Raw genomic sequence first — 24,011 nt, forward strand, 5'->3', positions numbered from 1 at the left:
GAATCTTCCACCCTCAAAACCACAGGGGTCCTGAGCAGGGGGTAAGGGCACCCCCATTTTGATGCTGTGCCTCCCACCATTGCTGGCTGAAGGACACCCCACAGCTGAGCAGCAAAAGCTGGAGCAGCCCAGCCATCACTCCAGGGACTCCTGGAGCTGGAGCTTTCAAGGAAGTGGGGCTTGCAGGGCTGCTGAGAGGGACAGGGAGATAGGACGTGACCATCCAGGGCTATGGGGTCCCCTGGCCTTCCCTCCCTGGCCAGAGCTGGGGCGGTTTCTTGCACACCCGGAGATGGCTGTACCAGATGTGGCTTTGGCTCGGAGCGCCCAAGGCCGTGCATTTGAGCTCTTGTTATTGTCACCCTGTCCTATTGTCTGTCCTAGGGGCCTTTAATAATCTGCTGGGGCCAGGGCGACGCAGGCTGTTCCCACCCTGTCCTCTCAGGACACTAGGAGAACAGCTGGATGCATCATCTCCGTTCACCCCGTCCTGGGGACGGCAGGTGTGGGGGTACTGGGCAGACAGCCACAGTCCTTTGCCACACTGCTCCAGGCCATGGCTGGGCTCTGGGGGCACCAGGGCACGGGAATGTCGCCTGGAGCAGGGCCATGCGCAGCAAGAGGTTTGGGAAGCATGACACGATGGTGCCTACCAGGCAGCATCTCGCAAGCAGAGCAGCTCCCCTGCCCCGTCCCCAGCCTGGTGATGCCTGTGGCAGCAGGCAGAGCAGGCACGTGGCAGCAGGGAGACTGGCAAAGCCCGGGGCCAGTGCGGCAGCCCTTCCTTTTTGCTCCAGACGTGTGCCAAGGCTTGCTGGGGCAGGCACCGGGGAGAGGAGGCCCTGGCAGGGTTTCAGCTCAGGCTTGGCAGCCTGGCAGTGCCGCAATATCCGTGCCCCACACGGGGCCCTGGGCCGGGCAGCCCATAGCTGGGCAGAGGTCTCACCTGAAACGTGAGTGTAGGGGATGACCACCTGCAAGCTCTGAGAGCAGCGTGAAAGCCCAAGTGAGCGAGGGCATGGGGTACGAGTGGAACATGCTGCCTGCCCTGGGGCCCCGTGGTGGTTATCTGCCCCGGGTTTAATCTCTGCCTGCACCCCGCACCCCTGCCAACCTCCCTGGGCACTTATCAACAGCAAAAATATGTTAGCTTCGAGCTGGGACCGTTACTGTGGCTTTGGGAGGAAATTGAAAGGGTTTGCCCTGTCTCATAGATGGAAATGTCTGCTCCGGCCCTGCTGCCAAGAGTAGAGCAGCCTGGTTTTGGGGGTGACCTCCAACCTCCTGGTCCCAACACTCCCATCTGGGGACCCACCCAGCTGGGTCCTTTTTCTCTGCCATCCCCAGGCACCACAACCACCATTCCCAGATAGAGGTATCTGTCTCCTGCTTCCTGTATTTGGGGTCCCCTGCCCCACGCTTTCCCCCACCCCAGGAAGTTAATTCCTGTCCCCAGTCTCCTTTCAGAGCTCTCTCCAGTGGCATGTCACCAAATTTCCCCCTGTTCTGAGCATCTCCGACCCTGGCTCTGCTCCCACTGGTGTCCTTCACTGGCCGTGTGGGATCAGGCTTATCTTGGGGAGCTGGTCCTGCTGGTGGCCAGTTGCCAGGCTGGGTGTGGGACTGCACCGGGCTTGCGCTGTTGTTTACGTCCCAGCTGTAGGGTCTGACCATGGAGGATCCATCTGGAATCCCAGAGATGTGAGGGGCACCAGGTGTCCATCATGGAACAAGCTCAGGGTTCAGCCAAATGCTTCCCACTTGCAACAGTGGTCCAGTGCCAGTGGTGGTGGCTGAGAGGCAGAATGGCAGCATCCTCGGTACCTGAGTATCCCAGCTCTGCACTTGCGTTTTGGGTGATTCCCAGCCATTAGGAAGAGTGGGCATGCTGGCAGGCAGGGAAGGGAACAGAACCATGATACATTTCCTAGGAAGCACCAGAAATAGCCAGGGGGAACTTTTGACCCTGGCCTTGCTCTGTGTGTGTGTGTCCCTCTCTCAACCTCTCCTCTCTTGCTTGCCTTTTTCTCACCCTCTCCTTGCTCCTGTCTGCAGCCATCCCTGGGGGAGAGCATCACCAAGCAGGTAGAAGTCCTGGTAAGTGCAACCAGTCATGGAGGCTGATCACTGCCTCAAGATCTCTTGTGGGGGCGGGGGGGTCACTCGTACCTGTGCCATTGCTGCAAGCACTCCCTGCAGACAAAATCCCTCAGCCTGGAATGCTCCTATAGTTTCCCAATGGAAAACTTGGGACCCTGAAGTCCTCTCTCCCTGCCAGCCAAGGTGATGGTGGCCATGCCAAAGGCCAAGTGAGATGCCCAGGGTTGATGGCAGAGGTGGTGGTGGAGCCCAGCATACTGGGGGCTGAGGCTTTTGCTTCAAAGCTGACTTTCCTGTCTTGGAGCTGGGGATCTGTTATTTAATCTGTGGACATGAAATTGCTAAGACAGTGTAGACAAGTGCACTGCCAAAGTCAACGTGGACAGCTTCCCCTCCGCCTGCAGCCAGCTTGCTGGCTTCCCTGTGTGTTGGGACTGGTACCCAAGGGATGGAGGCACGATGGTTCCCATGAGGAAGAGGATGAAAGCCTTCCTCATCTGAGATCTGTCTTTTCCTAATCCCTTTGGTTGTCCAGGACATGTTTCCAGCCCTGAGAAAGAGCATCCTCAGAAAAATCCAGTTAGAAGCCTCCTTTGCTGGTTTTGCTGTCTTTTAGGGAAGTTTCTTGATATTTCTGAAGCCTTTCTTGTGCCTTTCTTCACCCTTTCAAAGCAGAAGGGACCTGCAGGTTTTGGGTGCTGCCAAGCTAGCTTGGGACTGGAAGGCACATTCTTGTTGGGGTGGGCAGAGGGATCTTCAACCCAACAGGACTGGGACCAGCCTGTCCTGTGCTGGGCTGGACTGGGTTATACTGGTTTGGCTGGAGTCTCTCTCCATAGGGGACGTTTGCAAGGTCTCCCAGCCCAGTGGGCAGGAGTGTTTAATAACAGGAGCGCTTGCTCCTATCAGCTGATTGCAGGCTGACTCTTCCTCGTGCAGGGGCTGGCGGCAGAGACGCAGCGCGGCTGCGGCTGGGGGGTGGGGAGCATGGCAGAGCCCGGGGAGCAGGGCAGAGCTCAGGGGCTCTCGCTGGGGCAGGGGACACTGGAGGGCCCTGGCTGTGGGCACCCGCTCTCCTGGGTCTGGAGGGCACCAGGAGTGGACCTGCCATGGCGTGGAAATGGATTAGCAAGGGGCTCACTGCTATCCAGGTATGGGGAGGGAGAGGGGCTCTGGTGTCCCCACCATGCTTGCCCTCCTGTGCCTCAGTTTACCCATGTGGGAGCTGGGGATGATTCCTGGTTTCCCCATGTTAGCTCTCTGTTGGGAAAGGCGGTTGTTTCGGGAAGCTGCTGCAGCTGATGGGGCTCCCCTGGCTGGGGGGTGTGGGTGTGGGACCCCAGAGATCTCCATTATGGACGTTTGAGGCACTGCACAAGCCATGGTGGGGATCCCATCCTGATCACTAGTGGATGATGCAGGGATGAGCCTATATGCAGGTTCAGGCTTGTTCCATGCACCTTGGCTCTCCCAGGAAAGGTTTTACCTCTCTTTTTGTTGCATTTTAACTCCTTATTTGCCCTCAGCAATGCTGGAGGTTTTCTGGGGTGAGCAGGCAATTTGGGACACCCTAAGGAAAAACTGGAGGGGAATTGTCACTACTGTTCAAGCACCTCTGGGCACTGAGGCAAAGCTGCTGCCTTCTGGAACTGCTTTGGCTGGGAGGGGTGACATTGTCCCCAGGCCCTAGAGTTGCTGAGCCTGGCTCTGCTCTGCAGGGCAACCTGACCTTGAGAGGGCCATGTAAGCCTGGTGGAGGGTAATGCTGGCTGTCCATGGCAGCAACTCTGGGAGTGTGCTGGGTGGGCAGAAGGTGGCAGGTGAAGGATGTCAGGGAAACTGCTCTCCTACCTCGTCCTGTGCCCTTTGGTGTGCTGGTTGTGGGATGCTGCAGCCCTGAGGAGAGTAGCAGCAGTCTTGCAGCTCTGGGGACCAATGGGGCTTCCCAGAAATCAGCTGCAGGATGCATCTCTTATTTCTGATCCTTCCAGGCACGTTGCCTGCATGAGATGAGTCTTTAAATGACTTCTGCTTATTAGCTAGAGATACTAAAACTAATGAGGTGCAAGTGTGTTTTTCCTCAGCAGCTTTTTTTGGAAACCCTGCTTTGTTTTTCGGCTGAGGTCACAAAGTCACAGAGCAAGCCGGCTGCAGATGAAATTTTCGAGGTCGGAGAACATGCATAAATAGAAGTTTCCTGCTCCAAGAGCTCAAACATTTCCTCCAGGCGTTTGGCTTGGTGGAGCTGGGGCCAAAGCAAACTGTCGTGCCTGGCTGGCTCCTCGATGCCGCTTGGGCAGCAAACCTGCCCTGCTCCAGCCAGGGCCAAAGCAGCTCTGTCCCACCAGGTGTGCCCCCAGCCTGACGGACACAAGAGGGACTTGTGACATGCCTGAGACTGTGTCCACCTGCTCAGCATCCTCCCAAAAGGTCCTCTAGGACCCTTTGGCAAGGCACCAGCCCCACAGTGCCTGTGGCAGCTGGTCCCAGCAGCACTGGGGTTGTGAGAGTTGGGTTTTGCATGTGGGATACGTCAAGCTGCTTTGCTATTGGGATGCTTGGTGGGCTTTGGAGGCAGTGATATTTTGGGGGTGTTAGGATGCTCAGTGCAGTGTGGTGGAGCTGGGATGCCTTGGCAGCACCATCACACCCAGGTCTAGCAAGATCCCTGTGCTGGCTGTGGCTGGGTCATGGCAGTAACTTGCTTTTCTTCTCTGGCTCTTTAGGATGCCACAAAATCCCCCAGGAGTGGGCAGTCACGCTGCAAAACATCCAGGTACTTGCCTCAGTTTCCCCTTCTGATGACTATCTCTGCTCTGCCTGAAGCTCCCTCCCACTGAGACCTGCTTCTCCAGAGGTGTTATACCTGGGAGATGCTCCAGTGAAGAAGACACAGAAGTTATAACCCATGAGGGTCCCCAAGATACCCCAAGAGGACTGGGAGCAGGGGACAGGCTGCAGGCAGCTGTGTTCCCATGTGTCCCAGCCTGTCTTGCAGAGTGGGGAAGGGTCCCTGTGTCCCGTCCCTGTGCCGTGTCTTGACAGTGGTCCCCTTCCTTGCCCAGAAGCATGAGCCTGACTGCAGCCATGGAGAGCAGCTGTGAGCTGGACCTGGTGTACATCACGGAGCGGATCATCGCTGTCTCCTACCCCAGCACAGCTGAGGAGCAGAGTTACTCCAGCAACCTCCGTGAAGTGGCCCACATGCTCAAGTCCAAGCATGGGAACAACTATGTGGTGAGGGGCACAGCCAGGTCCCTGTCAGGCTGCTGGAGGGGCTGGGGTGCTCAGCTGCTGGGGATGGGTACTTGTAGGGGATGGATACTGCATCCTTGTCTCCGTCTGGGCTCTTTTGAGGGAGGGTCTTTGCACTATGCTGGAGAGATTTTTTCTTCATGGAAGACTACCCATCCCTTTCAGACCTCCTGGGAGTTTTTGGTCATTGTATTGCCATGTGGCAAAATGTTACTTGGGGTAATGTGTCTGGGGAAGCCTCTCATAGCAGGATTTGGGAAGGCTTCGGTGTGAGGAAGAGGTGAGGTGCCAGCAAGGAAGATGTCCTCTCACTCTATTTTTCATCTTCCCTAAAGCTTTTCAACCTCTCTGAGCGGAGACGTGATGTCAACAAACTTCACCCCAAGGTGGGTCACAGCTGTGAGAAGCAGAGAGGTCTCAGGGGCCTCAGGGTAGGCCTGTCAGCAGGACCAGCTCCCTGCTACAAGATGTCTAGGGGAAAAATAGCCACCTTTTCTAGCTAGCTGGGAAAAACCCTGAGAAAAGCACTGAGACTTCATACTGTGTTTGTGGTATTTCAGCTTGACTCCCATTACCCTCCCAGTCCCCCCTGCTCAGCCCAAAACTGGCTGTTTGGTATCTCCTGGAGACCTCCCTAAGGCATTGTCCTCATCCCTCTGATAATGGGGGAGCCCTCAGAAGCTGAGCCAAGTAATCTGGGGTGAGGGGCTTGAGATCTGGGACCACGGTGGCCTCCCTGGGCCAGGGATCTGGGCGGTGGGGTGCAGGGTTAGGGTTGGGAGGTTGCATGTCAGAGCAACACAGTAATGCCTACCCTGCCTATGTGCCCCAGGCTTTGCCACTGGCAGGCTGGGAGCTCCGCATGGGCGTGCCTGTGACCCCAGGCTGTTTGTTCCCCTGTTCAGGTGCTGGATTTTGGATGGCCTGACATGCACACCCCTGCGCTGGAGAAGATCTGCAGCATTTGCAAAGCCATGGACACGTGGCTGAACGCAGCGGCACACAACGTGGTGGTGCTGCACAACAAGGTGGGCAGGACCCGTCACTGGGGCACAGCGCTGGGGGCACAGGGGCTCTGTGGGGCTGCAGGGGTTAGGCTGAGCAGCCTCAGAGGCTGAGAGATGTAGAGAATGCAGTGGTTTGTGCTTTGGGGTGTGGGTAGGTCTCAGCACATATGTGTAGATTGGTGTGTGTCTAATAAGGGTTGGGGCATCTGTGGGCTGGTGTATGCTTATAGGGATCAGTGTGTGCCTCTGTGAGATGTCTGTGCCTGGGTGCTCACAGGCCCCGCTGCCCCTGTGACACCCCTTCTGCTGTGTGCCTGCAGGGGAACCGTGGCCGGCTGGGGGTGGTAGTGGCTGCCTACATGCACTACAGCAACATCTCAGCCAGGTGAGAGAGACATGAGATCCTGGAGTGGCCTTGGGGCTCACTCGTGACCTCCATGCCAGTGGTGCTGGGGTGCTGGTGCCAATACTTTCCTTCAGCTGCATCTGCCCTTTCATTCCCACAGTGCTGACCAGGCTCTGGACAGGTTTGCCATGAAGCGCTTCTATGAGGACAAGGTGGTGCCAGTGGGACAGCCATCCCAGAAGAGGTGGGTCCTGGCATGCCTTTGCAGGCTGGGTTTTTCCCCATAGGGTGGTTGGATGCAGGGGTCCAAGGTGGATGTTCCTCTATGGGTTCTGCCCCTGAGCTGCCTGTCTGCTCTCCAGGTACATCCATTACTTCAGTGGGCTCCTCTCTGGCAGCATCAAGATGAACAACAAGCCCCTCTTCCTCCACCACGTCATCATGCACGGCATTCCCAACTTTGAGTCGAAAGGTGGTAGGTGCCCCCAGCTGCTTCCCCATCCTGCTTCTTCCCACACCACCATCCCACACTGCCTGGCCAGGCTTGTCCTCCTTGGGGGATATTTTCCACCATTTTCTTGGCAATTTGAATTTCCCTTTTCCTCTCAGAGACTGTTCACTCCTAATAGCAGGGTGCTACCCTTTTCTGGCAGAGATGCCCTCAGAGGATGCCCTCCCGATGCTGGGCACTAACCTGAGCTGCGGGGTGACAGTGTTTTTCTGACAGCTTTTCCAAGGATGGCACCAGACTGGGGTTTGGGATGCAGTACTCTGTCTGGTGCTGGTACCTCACCCAGATCGTCATCCCGCCCCTATCCCCAGCACAGCACTTGCCCTAGGTCCTACAGGACCCAAACTGTGAGGGCTTTGCCCTTTCTCAGCTCATCCACAGCATCCTTTCTGCCCGTTGCAGATGTTGCCCTTGGTCGGTGCGGGCTGCCTGGGGCAGGGAGCGGCTGTTTGCTTTGGCTCCCTCCCTGTTTGGATTTCTCTCCCGTGACTAATCCCTCCCCTGGCCCCTCCGCCCAGCCGGCTAACAGCAGTGTGCCTTTTCTCTCTGCCTTGATGTCTTCCAGGTTGTCGGCCCTTCCTGAAAATCTACCAGGCCATGCAGCCCGTCTACACCTCGGGGATCTAGTAACTATCTCCTCTCCATGGGGCTTTCCTCCTGCCCAGCATGGGGGGGCATGGCAAGCGGGGAAGGATGGAGGGGATCAAGGACAAGTCCCCTGTGCTCTTGTGCTCTGTGCTTGGTCCGTTTGGGGACCAGGGAAAAAAAAGGGGGTTCCTTTTTTTCGGAGGTTGTAACTGGCTGTACTGGGCCATACTGGACCCTTCTGCTGAGAGGGCTGTAGTGACTCCGCATATCAGCAGAGGGAGCCTGGGGCTGCGCGGAGCCTGGGGCTGGGTGTCCCCGGAGGGAGTGGGGAACGGGATGGGGACATCTGGGAGATGAAGGTACCTTGGGAGATGAAGGCATTTCTTCTCTCCCTGCTTACAGAACTGCTCTTCCTACCTGGATTAGTCCGCACAGATCACAGAGTATTCTTAGCTGGAAGGGACCCACAAGGATCATTGAGTTAAACTCTGAAGTAAATGGCCCATATGGGGATTGAACCCACAACCTTGGTGTAATTAGCACCATGCTCTGACCAGCTGAGCTAATATCCTTTCTTTCTCCAAAAAAAGATTTTCCCCTTGTTTTAATCTCCCCACAAGTTTTTTCTGATGCTGATCCTGGGAGCAGGCACTGGCAGAAGGAAAGCAGGAGTTGATTTCTCTGGCCCCCAAGACACTCTGCCAGCACCACATCCCAGTCTGGGTGGGACCACTGGCTCCTGGTCTCCCTGGAGGGACCAGAGCACCTCACCTTTAAAATATTACCATCTCAACCCCCAGGACCAGGATATCACTTCTATACAGCCATGGGTCCCTGTTAGCTGAGATTTACTGCCATCCCAGCCTTGCCTTTCAGCTTTTAATAGACTGTTTATGGGAGGCCTGTAATAAACTCCAGGTTTATCTTGCCTGTGAAATCCAACTCCTTTCTTCCCTTGTTCCTCACTGCTGACGCCACCGCCCGTCGGCAGCCTGTCGGCAGTGCACTGGGAGGGGAGGGGAGGGCTTCCCGCAGGGAAACTGAGGCAGGAAGAAGAGTCTTCCCAGAGATTTCTCCCTCTACGTCCTAAGCCCCAGCTGAGCTGGGTGGATGGCTGATAGCCTAGCCTCGGTGCTTGGAACCTGGGCAAACCCTCCCATCCAGCAGTTTTTGCACCCTTGCTGAGCTCTGCCTCAGTTTCCCCTTCCCATCCTCCTTCCACCTGGGAATAGGTGCCCCTTGAGATGATGGATGGGACCCCTCCCCCCCCCCCCCCCCCGCCCCTCCCAGTCACAGGGAGGGCAAGCTCTGTGCTTTGCACCTTTTCTGCCTGGATTTGGGTGGAAGGGCTGGTTGAGGTGGTGCTAGGAGTTTTCTTGGGGGGGGGGGTCTCTGTACCACAGCTCACATCCTTCTGCTGTTCCTCTCTGCAGCAATGTGCAAGGAGACAGCCAGACAGGCATCTGCATCACCATTGAGCCTGGCTTGCTGCTCAAGGGCGATATCTTGGTAAGGATCGTCAGCTCAGCTCCCACAGCATAGGAAGGAGACAGGGGTTGTGTGGTTGCCTTGCCTCAGGACCCCCAGATTCCCCCTTGCCCAGATCTGGGGGCTTATCCTGATGGCCCATCCCTGTTCCCCTCTGCAGCTGAAGTGCTACCACAAGAAGTTTCGCAGCCCTACCCGTGATGTGATTTTCCGTGTGCAGTTCCACACATGTGCCGTGCATGATCTTGACGTCGTCTTTGGCAAGGAGGACCTGGATGAGGCCTTCAGAGGTAACTGCCCTGGCACTTCCCTGCTCCAAACTACCTCATCCTCCTGCCCCCTGTAACTCTGGTATCATCATGGGGACATCTGGGCACCCATCCCAGATCCACCCATGCCAAAACAGGGCACCCCTGCTCCATCTGCAGGGTGTGGTGCTGCTTGGGAAGTGGTGGCACCATCATCCCTTTCAGTGCCAAAACCATTACTGGTGCAGAGGGGCTGCCTCGGGGTTTTTCTGGAGGGGAAGATGCACTGCCCCATGCAGGGATATTCCCTAGCAGCTCCTATCCTTAAGCTGGTCTGCAGGCGTGTTTGGGGTGACTGACTACTCCTGGAGCTATGGATGGAAATAGTCCCTTTATTCTGCTCTCTCCTTGCCAGATGACCGCTTCCCTGAGTATGGGAAGGTGGAGTTTGTGTTTTCCTATGGCCCCGAGAAGATCCAAGGTATGGCTGGCTCAGTGCTGTGGGGGTTTGGAGATGGATGCTGTCTCCTTTCCTTCTCCTCAGCTGTATCCCTTGCTCCCTCCCTTGTGACCTCCACCTTCCCCATTGCAGTCCCTTTGTCACGAGGGTAGGGTGAGGCATCCAGGCAGTAAGGCTGATCTAGGAGCACCCATGGATGCCCCATCTTTCTCGCTCTCTTCCCCAGGAGGCTGCTCTCCAAAGCCCTTGCTGGCCCAGGAGAGATGGAAGGAATGTTTGGGAATGAAGGACTCCCTTGCTCAGGAAGTCCAGACCCATGCACACTCACTGCCAGTCTGTGTGCTGGTCTCTAGGCAATCCCAAAAGCCCCAGGCAGTCTTGCACACCTTGTTCATGAGTCTCGATGTACATCTTGTGCTCATCCATCTCGATGCTGCCTTTCTTACAGGAGTCTCCTGCTTTGCCCTATGGCTCCTGCACTTCTTTCCTTGCATGCACTTTTCTCCACCTATTCCCCCATCCCATCCTTGCTGGTTCCATTGTCATCCTACCTGACCATCCTGCCTCTTTCCAGGCATGGAGCACCTGGAGAACGGGCCCAGTGTTTCTGTGGACTACAACACGTCTGACCCACTCATCCGGTGGGACTCCTACGAGAACTTCAACATCCAGCGAGAGGAGAGTGCAGAGGGGGCCTGGGCTGAGCCGCCCCTGCCCAGCAAGCACCTGGAGAAAGGTTAGGGCTCACAAGATGGTCGGCCAAAGTGTCTACATGGAAATACCCACTACCCCAGGACAGGGGACACTGCTGGGCAGCAGAGCTGGGGACAGGTGGCTGCTGATGGGAGCAATGTGGCCATGGGTTGGGAGAGCAAGATCTCGTGGACTTTGCCTTCTGCCACAGTGCCAGAGAGCTTAGGTTCTTTGCAGCACTTAGCTCTCAACGTGCTGTTTGCACAAGCAGAGTCCAGCCTTAGTTTATGCCCCAGAGCTTTAGGAAATCCAAACCCCATGTCTGCAGGACCATTAGGTATCCCAGCTACTGCGTCACGCTGCAAGCATGGCAAGATGTAGATGTACCTTAATTATCCCTAGGGATGAGGATGTCTTGCTGGCCTTCAAGGGTCTGCTGCATCTTTCAGAGCTGGGATAAGCCCTTTGTGCACCCATTTTGTTGCAGCAAGTTGACTGCTGTCACCCACTTGGCAGGAATGGGCAGTACTTGTATGTCGAAGGGTGATGGGCCCCTGTCCTGGAGGCAAGGCCACCCTTGGCCAAGCAGATGCCTGGGCTTTCCTGGCCAGATCTGGAGAGACGTTCCTGGAGCAGGGACAGCTGCAGTCCCTGATGTCCCTGAAGGTCACTGGCTGCTTCGAGTGGGAGCAGTGGATGGCAGTGCTCACAGCGGAGGGTGGAGGCTCTGGGTGCCTGGGGCAGGCGAGAGTGTCTCTGCTATGGGCGTCACATGGAACCAGACCTGGGGCAGCAGTGTGGAGCTGGCACGGGCACTTGCCTTGGCGCAGGGCAGTAAACAGGCAACTCGTGATGTGCAGGCTCAGCTGTGGGCTATGTGCAGGCTGGGGAGCTGTGGGTCCAGCCCACAAGACTGCCTGGCAGTCCCCTCCTGCCTGCAGAGACCTGAGTGCCTCATTGCATGTGTTCCCCTCTGGACCCTGGGCCAAAGTCTCTGCACCCCAGCCCCTCACAGGACTGCAGGGGTACCCCAGGACTCACCTATGTACTTTCGTGGGGGTCTTGGTGAATACTGGGGCTGCAGAAGTACCCCAGGGTTCCTCTCCATTCCCCCTTAGGGGTCTTGGCAGGTGTCAGGGCTCCATGCACCGACTGAGCTGTCCTCTGTGCCAGGAAGGGTGGCAATAGGGAATGAGGGCACCTTGAATTTGTAAACACTGCCCCAGTTTGGAGATGAGCTGGGACTGTGAAAGGGTGAAGCTGCAGGCAGAAGCTGCCCTCTGACCCCTGCCAGCAGAAGCAGCTGCAAGAAGCCCATCTATAAGGGGTCTTTCCCAGCTGTCCTGTGGGGCACTTTGAGAAGTGGTGGTGGGAGTCAGAGTGGGCTCGAGGGGTTCCCATCTTTTTCCCTCTCTGTTGTCACTTTCCCTCTTTTCCAGCTGGTCCCAAGCCAGGATGGGGACTCTGGTGTCTGGCTATGCAGGGGGGTCCCTGTTTATGGTCGTTCTTGCCTTATTTGGTCAGGGAATTGCACGCCACATTTTTGGCACCACCAGGCGTGAGCAAGCGGCGTCCGGGGGCGGAGGGGGGTGAGGTTGGCACCAAGACCCACGCTGAGCTGGGATCAGCCGCTGCTCCTTGTCCCCGCCACTGCCCGTCCTGCCACCCGCCGAAGGCTCCCCACAGACGGTCGCTGCAGCCTGGGCCAACGGGATCGGGATCGCCTGCCAAACGGTGGGTTCCCCCATACCGCGTCTCTGCTGGCCACAGCCGCTCTCAGTGGAGGTGGATGCCCTTTCTCCAGCAGCTTTGTCTCAGCATGGAGCACCCATAAGGGCTGGGGGGTGCCTGCCAGGGTGGGATGGTCCTGTGGGACCCAGAGCTGGAGGGGCAGGCGGGTGGCTGGGGATGGTGCCTGTCCTGGCATTCCCCTCACCTCTGCTGTGCTTATCTGTGGGGACTTGGAGAAGGGAAAACTCATTTGCAGTGGGGTCATCGGTTGACTAAGTTCTTACAGAGCAGGGGGCATGAGAGGGGGATCTGTACCATCATATTTTGCTCTCTGGCTGAGGGGACACAGCTGGATTCAATGGGCTCTCTGTGAGCCACTTCCATGGGACAGGCTGGCACCATCAGCAAACTCGCCCTCCTGCTTTACTTGGGCAGGGTTTCTGCTGCCCATCATGTTTGGGCTGCCCTGCGGCCTTTAGGGAGAGTGGTGTATGGTGGGATGCCCCCACAGCCTGTCTTTCTGCCCCTCAGCCATGTCTGCACAGCCTGGGGAAGGCAAGTGCTCTGCCTGCCCTCCTTCCTCCTCCTTGAAGGGGCTTTGGGGTCAGTGGTGGCTGTTTGGCAGGTTCCTGCTGCAGTCCCCGTGGCCATTGATTGGCTGAGGGTGTTTGAAGCCCGAAGGTGATGGCATGCTTCATCATCTGGCTGTTTTTGTGGTTGCCAACACTGTGGTAGTTCTCCTTGGGGTGCCAAGCTGGCTTCAGAGAGGCAGGAGGAGGCTGGCAGCTGGATGTGGCACTGCTGGGCTTGCAGCTGGGTGGAGGATCACTGCTGAGAAATTTTGGGGTACTGCAGATGCTTTAACTCTGTCTGGAGATAATTTATGGCCTGGTTTGATTTTGCTGAAGAAAAACTGAGAAAACCAGTGCTGATGGAGAACAGGGTGCTATGGCTGGCATGGAGTCAGTGGACAGGTTGTCCTCAAGGTCTGAATGTGTGACTGTTGTGGGGGGACCCCAAGCTCTGCCATCCCGGGGTGGTGTGAGAAAATGTGAAATAGTTACAGCAGCTCCTTGTAACCACTGGTCCTTGGACCCACCCTGGGCTGGCACTGCCTGCCCTGTCTCTTTACCAGGCTGGGAAGAGAGTGGCCAGGGCCTGGCCAAATCTAACATCTGCGAGAGAGTTGCTAAATCCCCCCCTGAGTCATGGTTCTGGCATAGGGCTCCCCTGCAGCTCATCCCTGTTTTACCACACATCCCCACTCGCAGGACAGGGCTGGCTGGGGTGGGGACTGGGATGAGCATCCCACCCTTCCAGTGAGGGGAGGTCACATCAGAGCCTGAACCACATATGGCAAAGGTCAGGGGGTCCTGGACCCCACAAATGGGGCTGGATGCTGATCCTGTGCTTTTCCATGCAGGAGAAAGTCCTTCGATGGGGTCACTGTCATCTGTTTGTCCCCCAAGAGGGCCACCATCTCATGGGGTACACCTTTTGTAGTGGGGTCAAATCCTGTCCCACTTATCAGGAGGGGCTGAGGCTGCCCAGGAGGGCAGAGGTGTAGAGCCAAATGGTCCAGGCCAGAGCTGTTAAATCCATTGCTGGAGCTGCTGGCAGGCTGCTGCTCTCCCCCGGTGGCTGGATCGGTCCCTAGGTCCCTAGGCTCGGTGGGGAGGGGGCCACTGGCTCTCCTCTTGCTTCCACCAGCTGACTAAAGCTGAAGGAATTCACTTCCCCTTCCTTATTCTGCCCCTCTCCGCTGCTCTCTGCTCCATCTGCTGCAAGGTACGGGTGTGTTGAGGTGAGCATTTTGGAAGGCAGTGGGGATCTGCATGGGCTGGATGGGAATTCACGGGGTGTGTCCCCCTTGCTTCTGATTATTCCCCATGGGTGAAATGTTGGAGCATCTACGGGCTTGGCTACACATTTCAGCTGGAGTGTGGCTATTCCCAGGGCAGAATCTGTCCTCTGACATGGTATTTGGGGTTGCCATGTAGGGTGGGGGGTGGGGTTTGTTCCCACTGGGACCGGGAACCAGGCAGGGCTGGGATGCAGGGAAAGAGAGACCAGCTGGTAGAAACTCAGCCCCTTCTCTTCCCCCTTTAAACTGTCCTTGAAGTCAAAACTTGTAGCAGTTCTGTGCTTAGGGCTGGGGTTGTCCCATGGCAGGAGTGGGGAGCTCTGTCTCTGTCCTCCTGCAGCCGAGACAGCCGGGACAAAAAATAATCAAACATTGGAGGTTTTGGAAGGACGCTGGCTTGGCATGTGGTATCATCTGGGAGCAAACAGGGCTGTGAGTCAGGGGGCCGGCTGGAAACAGTGCTCTCATCCCCTGCCGTCATCCTTGGGGGTGTGGGAAACATGCGGTTTGGGGGATTAGAGTGGAGGGAGCCTCACGTTTTGCTGAGTGTATTGGATCAATTGAGGAGTGGAGTCCTGAGCATGGGTTCATGCAGGGGCCTGGATGTGGGGTGGGCTTGCTGTCATCTGGACGAGCAAATTGTGAGCACCATTCCAGCATGGATTTTGCTTGGGGTGGAGCAGTTTGGTCTCAGAGAGCTCTGGAGTGGATAGGATCATGCCATACCTCCTGTCACAGAGCAGGACAGTGTGTACATCCCGAAAACAGGGCTGGAATGTCTGTGCTACGCTGGTGCTGGCAGGGCAGGCAAGGGGATTTTGAAAATGGGTCGGCAGGGTTGGTGGCTTGTCCGTGGCTGGTTTCCACCCCCTTTAGCTGTGTAGTTATTTCAGATGGAGAAACTCAAGTCTCCAGCAAGACACTTGCATTTGCAGACCCGTCTGGGTTTCAGCATCATGTGTGCTTTGGAAGGACATCCCCACCCTGAATGTGTCGCTGCTCTTTGGGGACAGGTGTGACGCATGCACACAGGAGCTGGGAAGGGCTGGGTGTCTCAAATGAGGGGGTCACCCAGTGGGGTGATGCTCAATGGACAGTGCAAGGTGGGCAGGCTGTCCAGCTGTCCGGCTGTCTGTCCTGCCTAGGAAACAGTTAACGCGGCGGAGCCCTGCCCGTGGAGGAAGTAGTTAATATTCATAGCTGGAAGCTGTCTGTCTGGCTGTCCTCTCTCCATGGCTCCCACCCTCTCCGCACCTCACTGAGGTTAACTCGGGCTGGGGCTGGAGCTTGGGCGGCCCCGCCGCCGTCCCCGCGCCGCTCCCCTTCCCCTCCCGCTCCTCCCTGTGGTCCCTGTGTGGTCTGGGGCGGAGGGGAGCACAGCCGCACCTCCTCGCCTCCATCCCATCTCCGGCCTCTCCCACCTTCGGCTCCTCCATCCTCTCCTCCAGCTCCCCGTGTCCCGGGGTTCCCGTATCCCACCCCTTCCGGCGCCCCGCCGCCGTCCGGGTACCCCTCTCGCGGCCCCGCGGGACACGGCACTGGGAAGGGAATAGCTCCCTCCGCGAGAGGGAAAGCAAAGCCAAAGGGACAAACGCCAACCCAAGCCAGCTCCAGGCCGTCGGCTCCTGTCCTGGACGGACACACGGGGCTGGCTGTGGACGCCGTTGGAGCTGCCACCACACCGGCTGCCCCTGGAAGGCTCTGGTGCTGGAAGGGGTGAAGGAAAAGGATTTTGCTGCCTGCTCCTTCCCTTCGCCTCGGATCTTTTAATCCCCGTCCCTTTTGGTAAGTCCTGACTTTGCTTCTCTTTGATCTGGGGGCTCGGTGGTGAATTCATGGTTGTGGCGACCCATGGCTTGGACTGGGGTTGCTCCGTGCCGTCATATCTAGTTACAGGATAAAACCAGAGATCAGGAGGCTAAACTCTTCCCCGTGAGAGTCTGCTCACACCCTACATCCTGCAAAGGGCCCCGGGACCCCAGGGTCTTCCCTGCAGGCTGATGCTCCACAAATGCACTGGGGCCAGGGCTCTAAGTGGGGAGTGGAGGCAGCAGGTGGGATGCTGCTGGGGGCACGACAGGGGGAGACACGGTGATGCCTCAGCCTTATCTTCTGCACTGGTGCAGATCCGTGGACAGGATTTGGGATTCTGGGGATGAGAGCTCAGCCCCTCGGTACTGTCACACTTGTCCTGGACCAGTTGTTTTACTAGGTGTAGCCACAGAGTGCTGGAGAGAGAGGACAGAGCATTTATCCTCTAGGGCAGCGAGCCTGGCAGCAGGGCTGGGACCAGGCTGGGCTCAGCGCTTCCCGCAGCTGCCTCTGTACAGCTGGAGCAGATAGAGCCATGGCAGAGCTGCGTCCGGGGCTGAGCCCAGGGCAAACCCAGCCCACGATGGGATGGCACAGTCTGCCAGGCAGGAGCTACTCCGACCTTCAGGAATGAAATCTGACCTTGCTGGGAGCTGCAGACTCTTCGTAAACGCGTTGCTGAGAGCCTGCTGCTTTGAGGGTGGCTGGTTTGGCTAAGATGTTCTGTTCCATTATCCCTTCGTTTTTATTTTATTTCTTATTTTATTTTGTTTTGTTTTGTTTTATATTCAACTTCTCAGGTGACAAACAATAGACAGTCATATGAGAGATAGTGTGGCCCAGGGATAGTAGAGGAGGCTTTGGAATGGCAGCAAATAGCAGGATTTGTCTCGTGGCATCAGAGCCCAGGAGGTACATGGAGTTGAGGACACGATGAACAATCAGGTGTGGGGCAGAGCAATTGCAGGACAAGGGCTTGGCTGATGGGTGAGCTGTCACAGGCTGTTCCTTGCTTACTACCCTGGTACTGCTCTTGAGGGGGTGGCCACCAGCCCCTCTATGTCCCTTCCTCCCCGGAGTTTCTGGGGAAGGTGGGACATAGCAGTTGGGGCTTTCTGTCTTTGCCATGAACTGCATTGTGGCCCATCCTCACCTCTCTTGGAGACATGTCTCCCAGCCATGGGGCAGTACCCAGCCCAAAGAGTAATTAAAACCTTTCCTGTCTATTTTCTTCCTTGGCAGCATGTGGTTATATTTATATTTATTTATTCCCTTTTCCTTTCTATTCCTCTGTCGTCGTTCTCCCAGCCCCCATCCTGGCTTTTGCCCTATTTCTTGAGACCAGCCAGCACCCATCACTGCCTTCAGAGAGGAGGGATGTGCCTTTCCCCTGTCTCCAAGCAGTGTCTCAGCCTGTCCAGCATTGACACTGCCCCTGGATATGCTGCTTTTTTCTTTTTCCCTCCATGGAAAGGGCTTCCCTGCCTCTCTTCCCCTTTTCCCCAGTATGAGAAGTATTGTGGAGACAAATGCTACTGGCTCCTGGCTTTACTGGCTGGATAAAGAAGCTCTGAGTCTCTGGGAGAAATTCTCACTCTTTCCCATACCAAGTGCCCAGAGAGGACCTTGCTGCGTGGTCCTGAGACATCTTCAAGCCAACGGGAGGCTTTGGGGCTCAACTGCCTCCTTGGGATACTGCCAGTGGGGAGTGGAAAATCAGCAACAAGGAGAGATCCCTGACTTTGTAGGACTTGGGCTCAGTGTTATTACCCTCCTCTGCTTTGTGGTGAGGGGGGTTGTTGGTGTGGGAGCTGCCGGGGTGCGGGTGCGGCGGCGTGGGACTGGTTAAGCTGTCCCGGCTCGGAAGTGTTTTGCTTGCAGATAGGACCGCTCTGATTTCACACTATCGTGTTAGGGCCGTCTTCCGTCCCTGAGTCAGCTGCCTGGCCCCCCGCCAAGGAAGAGTCATTTTTTCCTCCAAAAGAAAGTGTTTAACACTGCTCACAGGACCTTCCAGGAAACCTCGTCAGGGAGCTGGAAAAACAAGAGTCTGCAGCCTGGTCTGTGCTGCTTTGGCAGGGAGGGATGTAGCTTGGGAACTATTCCCATTGCTGTCAGTGGCCAAGGTCCCTCTGTATCCCCAAAATCTGTCTGCCCCACTTGGAAAGGTTTAAAGGGTGCAGCTGGTTGTGGTGTTGGTGCTGACAGGTGTGATGGAAACTGGGGGGCTCAGAACTGGAGTGCAGGATTACTGGTGATGATGCTGCCATGCCCTGGCTGCCCCCCAGCCTTTTGGGGCTGTGGAGCAGAGCCAGCTGCCCACACTGGACTTGAATCACGGTGCCAGGACCTTCCCATGGAGAAGATGCTGCATGCTCAGGATTGAGCAGCGGCACTGTTGGTGTGGAAGCTCTAGGGCAGGTTGACCTGGCCTGAGGGAGGGAAGGGAAAGAACAGAAAGGGTGGGAGCCTTTCTGTAGTCAGGGAAGAAAAAGTCAAGGATGTCTCTCTGGCTGGATCCATGCATCATCTGGGAGGAGAGTGGGCAGGGAGAGGGAAGGTGGGTCTGTGGTTCATCTGTCCTTCACCCGTGGGCTGAGTACATCTATCCAGCTGGAGACACAAAGAGCTATGAGGCCACATACTGATTGCCTCCACCCGTCCTCCTACAGCCTGTGGTGCATCTCCTCTACCCTCCCTTTTTGCCTCCCTGGTGCCACATGGCCCTTTGAAGCTGGATGAGCCCTGCGGAGCAGCGATCACTGACTGTGTGGGTAGCCCCGGCCCTTGCCAGCCTTGGAGGAGAATTGCCAGGAATGATGCCTGGAAATAGTGCACGGGATATTTGGTGGATCCCAGTGGAGCAGGGAGTGCTTGCGTGCGAATCGGGGGGCTGTGGGGGCATGGGGTTGGGGAGGACCTGGCTGTGATGTCTCTGCATGGTGGCGCCGGTGGGAGTGTGGAGGGTGCCGAGGAGACATCGATGTTGGTCATTAAGTGTTCTGGCACACGGAAGAAATCGAAATCACCGGCTAATGGGACCCATTAGCTCCATGCAGAGAGCCAGCAATTGATCTGGGGTCTCGTGTTCGTTTCTCCCCTTGCAGAGGTTGGGCACACACAAGGGCCCCTGGATGGGAGCCTCTACGCTAAAGTGAAGAAGAAAGACTCCCTCCACGGCAGCACCAGTGCCGTCAACGCTGCCCGACTCCCGCTCTCGGCAGCACCCAACCACGTCGAGCACACACTGTCAGTGAGCAGCGACTCGGGCAACTCCACTGCCTCCACCAAGACCGACCGGACCGATGAGCCGGGGGTGACCGGGGCACCCAGCGGCCAGGCGGTGCTGAGTCCTGAGGAGAAGCAGGAGCTGGATCGTCTCCTTGTTGGCTTTGGCTTGGAGAGTGTGCCGCCCATGCACAACCACGTGCCCGGCCCTGTGCCGGCACGCCTGCCCACCATGCCGGGCCGCCACGTGGTGCCGGCTCAGGTGCACGTCAATGGGAATGCTGCAGCGCTGGTGGCCGAGCGGGAGACGGATATCTTGGATGATGAGCTGCCCAACCAAGATGGGCACAGTGTGGGCAGCCTGGGCACGCTCTCCTCCTTGGATGGCACCACCACTGCCAGTGAGACCGGCTACCAGGAGGCACCCCGGGTGGGCAGCCTGTCCTCCCTGCCCAATGGCCCCTCGAGCTGCAATGGGGCTGAGAAGCTGCTAAAGGAGGGGCTGTATGATAGCGAGCCGCTCTCCAACGGTGGCTACCCCTACAACAACCAGAACACCCTGATGGGCCACCACCTCCGTGACACACTGCCTTCCTTGCGGCCCTCGGCATCCACTCAGGAGCACCTGGCTGGCTACCCACAGCGCCTACCGGGCTCCCACGCCCCAGGGTGGCTCCAGCCTCAGCCACTGCCCAGCTCCCAGCCCTACCTGTATGCCTGCGACCACCCCGGAACCTACCGCTCCCGGTCCTTCCCGGCAGTAGACACTGCCAAGTACGACGTGAACCCGGCGCTGCCCCAGGCCCCGGCTCGCAGTACCAGCAGCCGGGAGGCTGTGCAGAGGGGCTTGAATTCCTGGCAACAGCAAGGAGGAAGCCGGCCACCTTCCCGGCTGCAGGAGGGCGGCATGGAGAGCCACAGCCCCAGCATCTCTAGCTGCAGCCCCCAGCCCAGCCCGCTGCAGACGGTGCCCCCACACAGCCACAGCATGCCTGAATTCCCCCGGGCGCCCTCTCGCCGGGAGATTGAGCAGTCCATTGAAGCACTGGATGTCCTCATGCTGGACCTCGCACCTGCCATCCACAAGTCGCAGAGTGTGCCTGCCACCTCCCGTCAGGACAAGCCAGCCGGACCCCTGCCCTCCTCCCTTTCGACCCAGCCCATTGCTGGTCTCTACGCCCGGCCAACTCCACAGGTGGCCCAGCCGAGGTCCTTTGGCATGTCCGTGAGCCCCGTGGTCTCTGAGCCCGGGGGCAAAGCCTATTCTCCCGGAGAGCTGGACTATGGGGTGCATGATTATCGGGAAACCTATTCACCCTACAGCTACCAGCTGGCACCGCTGCCAGAGCCCAGGAGCTACAGCCATGCCCCGGCCGGAGCACAGACGGGCACTGTCCCACTCAGCACCTCGTGCTACAGCCCTGTGGGATCTCAGCAGCAACTCACCTCCTCCCCACCTTCCCCCACTGTCCCAGCACAAAACCAGATGCCCCTGAAGGGACTGGAGAGCTATGAAGACCTGTCGAGGTCGGCAGAAGAGCCCTTGAATCTGGAGGGTCTGGTGGCGCACAGGGTGGCAGGTAGGATCCTTTGGTTCCTTGGGGGGATGGGGAGGATTGCATGTCCCGAGGTGCTGGAGCACACGGGGGTGGCATGCATGGTAGAGCTGGGGATAAGTGTGTGGAGACTCCTTGTCCGTGCTGGATCTGGGCTTGGGACTGAGCCACCTGCCATGGAGACATCCAGGGCAGGGGAGCAGCCTGTACTGCTCTTCTTCGCTGAGATCCTCCTTCGCAGCTTGCTGTCTGCAGCAGCATTGCCCAGAGGTGGGAAGGGGTGGCTGAGGGTGTCAAATTCCCCACATCCTGTTAGGGTAAGAGGGCTGGTCTGTCCCTGGTGGCAGGGCCAGTCACTGGATCTCAGGGGAATATCTTTCTTTTGGGGAGAATATGGAGAGTTTGGGAAAATGTTTCCATCTCTGGCTGAGGTTGTCCTGCCTGGACCCTATTTGGACATGGTGTTCTCCCTGCCTGGAGCGTGATGGTGTAGAGTCCCAGCTGAGAACTTAACTTGCCTTGTGTTTGATGTTGCTGTGCTCATCCCTGACTTCAGTCTCTGCTTTCCCCTCTGGATTGCTGGGTTTAGTGCTCAGACCTCCTCCTTGGGCAGCTGGAGTGGGGACTAGGCTTTTGGGAACTAGGCTCTTGTCTGTCAGCTGTAATTTTGCCCAGCTTGGCCCAGAGTGGTTTGAATCTGGACCTAGCCGTGGGGCAGTGGTGAGGGACTGGGAAGACATTTCCCGGCCCTTCCAGAGAGGTTTGGTGCTTGGCTGGGTGCGCTGCCGAGTGTTGGTGCTGTGGCTGGATGAAGGCATTAGCTCTGTGCTGTGGAGGGCAAGCTGCATCCACCAATCCCCTGCCCTCCTGCAGTTCTGGCTTTGGGGACACAAGAGTGTCCCAGCCACCCGGAAAGAAGGTGCCATGGTGCTGTGGCAGCTTGGTGCCCTCCCTTCCCACTGCTTCGGCTGCAGTTGTTCAATTGTGGAGTGACATTTGGGAAGGGTTTGGGGCTGTGGGCCAGCTCGTGATTCTGGGGCTTGGCAGCTCCGTCCCTTCCAACTCTGTGCTCAGTCCAGAAACTCGCCCGGCATTAGAAGGAGGGGGAAAAGGCTTGGCTGGAAAAATCCAACAGCATCAACCTCCCAGGAGTGGAGACTGAGTCACAGGGTGGGGGACAGGAGGGGTGCAAGTGGCAGGAATGGGATTGAGGAGGGTCATAGAGTTGTTGGAGGAAGTTTGCATCCGTCTGAATCTGACCTCTGTGAACCAGATCAGATTCACAAAGGGTCATGGGGCTTTTGCAAAGCATTTAAACAAACCTAAGGACACATGGATGCCCAATCCATGCTGTATGTCTGGATTTAATATTATAAACAGCACATGCCTGCCCTCCCCTGTTGCCCCATATGAAGAATTAAAATGGGCTGGAAAAGTAGACAGTTCTAAGGAGAGGAGGAAGAGTATTTGCAATGTGTGGGAAATGGATTTTTGATAGTGTCTACCAGAAACATCCATCCCCCCAACCTTGAGTCAGGTCCTCAGGGCTGGGCTGGGGTCACTGTTACCCCCTTGTAGCCACTGGGTTTCCCAGGGAGGAGAGAGGCATATGGGAGATGGTCCCCAGCCTGTAGCCACCTGTCTCTGCTGGAGCTGGGCCTTCTGTGCTGAGGTGGGGACAGCGCAGGCGGGTGGCCTGACCTCTGGCGGGAACGAGGTGTCCTGAAGCCAGCGTTGGGAGGGGACAGCCAGCGGGGACCGTGGGGCATGGACATGTTTGTTTACATTCCCTGCTGCTATAAATTGCCTGTGTGTCCAGGCGCAGAGATGAGGAGCATCTCACACCTCCTCCATTCTTGGTGGGGGGAATGCTTCCATTCCTTTTTCCCACTGATGATGGAGGGGAAGAGATGGCACAGGGCAGTGCTGGCATGCCCAGCATCTCCCCACAGAGGGGAGGTGGTCCTGTCATCCTTTAAGACCCTCTCATCTCCTAGCAAAGGCATCTGGAATCACCCCATCTTGTCCCAGCCCTGAGCATTTTGTGATGAAGGGGACCTGCATGGTGCCATCCCTGAGAGGATGGTGATGGGGCAGTATATGACTGGGAGCCACCATTGATTTCTCATATGGATTTATGTGGTGCCTGGAGCCAGGCAAGTTGGCTGATGGAATAGCAGCTCCAAGCAGAGACCGAGTTCCTTCAGACCCCAAATAACCCCAGACTCATCTATTGGAATCCAGCTAATATTTTCTCTTCTTTCTCTCTCTCCCCCCTTGTTGTATCTCGTGACATTTGTCCTGTCTGCCCCTTCCTCTCTCTGTGGGGGACTGTGTCTGTCCTCTGTGACCTCTCACCCTCCTTGCACTCCCTGTCCTGGTATGCTGGCAGAGTACAACGCCAAGCTCAGGGAACTCAACAAGAGCACCAAAGTTCCCCGTCCTCCTCTGAACCAGCAGCGGTCCTTCTCCGGTTCGTTCATTCCACCTCCTCCCTTTTCCCTCCTTCCTTGTTCTCCAACCTTCTCCTTCCCTCTCTTGCATTCTTCCCCCCTCTCATCTTTCCTTTCTTTCCCCATCTTCTCTCTCTCCTTCCCTTTCATCCCTCCTTCCCTCTCATTCTTCCTTCCTCCTCTATGCATGCTGAGTGATCTGTGTGTTGCATGGATGTGGGATGGAGGGAGGCTCAGGAGACCATTTCCATGCAGGATTGATCCCTTTTCTCAGCAGAGTGATGGTCAGGGCTCCCATTGAGCTCATCCAGTGATGGGGGAGTCCCTGGCCCTGGGTACAGACTCCCCTGCCCACGCTTGGTTTTGCATCTCATCCAAGTCTGGCACTGCGTGCTGGGCCAGTTCTGGACCCTTGCTGCATCCCCTCCAAGCTTTGCCCTGACCATGCCTCGCCCCCTTGGGAAGCAAGGGCTGGGGTGCAGCTCCACAGAACCCAGATATAGCCAGTTGTCAGCCCAGGAGGGTCTGCTACGTCAGTTTAGGGATCCCCATGTCTTGGTCTGCAGCTGGAGGGTGTGGGCTGCTGAGGCTGGATTTTATGCAGTGTGACTTTTGCTCCTTGAAGGTGGGTCTGCCCTGGGTGATGTGTGCTGGTGACCTGCTTGGTGCTT

The 24,011-nt window shown here is 57.2% G+C and overlaps 1 protein-coding gene across 5 annotated transcripts in view; it reads left to right on the forward strand.

Moving 5' to 3' along the window:
• TNS1 (tensin 1) overlaps positions 1-24,011 on the forward strand; it is a 54,289-nt gene that overhangs the window by 8,297 nt on the left and 21,981 nt on the right. For 2 of the 5 annotated variants that reach the window (XM_053982178.1, XM_053982180.1), the window contains exons 3-15: positions 4,827-4,876; positions 5,166-5,337; positions 5,691-5,741; positions 6,261-6,383; positions 6,683-6,747; positions 6,869-6,952; positions 7,071-7,183; positions 7,785-7,845; positions 9,241-9,316; positions 9,456-9,585; positions 9,959-10,024; positions 10,578-10,739; positions 19,211-20,911. In XM_053982178.1, the coding sequence (XP_053838153.1) occupies positions 4,827-4,876; positions 5,166-5,337; positions 5,691-5,741; positions 6,261-6,383; positions 6,683-6,747; positions 6,869-6,952; positions 7,071-7,183; positions 7,785-7,845; positions 9,241-9,316; positions 9,456-9,585; positions 9,959-10,024; positions 10,578-10,739; positions 19,211-20,911 (2,854 nt within the window). Of the gene's footprint in view, positions 1-2,077; positions 2,098-4,826; positions 4,877-5,165; positions 5,338-5,690; positions 5,742-6,260; positions 6,384-6,682; positions 6,748-6,868; positions 6,953-7,070; positions 7,184-7,784; positions 7,846-9,240; positions 9,317-9,455; positions 9,586-9,958; positions 10,025-10,577; positions 10,740-19,210; positions 20,912-24,011 lie in introns of those variants that run through there. The other 3 variants (XM_053982181.1, XM_053982179.1, XM_053982182.1) reach the window with 3 other exon arrangements.

This window comes from Vidua macroura, chromosome 7 (assembly GCF_024509145.1).
Source record: "Vidua macroura isolate BioBank_ID:100142 chromosome 7, ASM2450914v1, whole genome shotgun sequence".
NCBI lineage: Eukaryota > Metazoa > Chordata > Aves > Passeriformes > Viduidae > Vidua > Vidua macroura.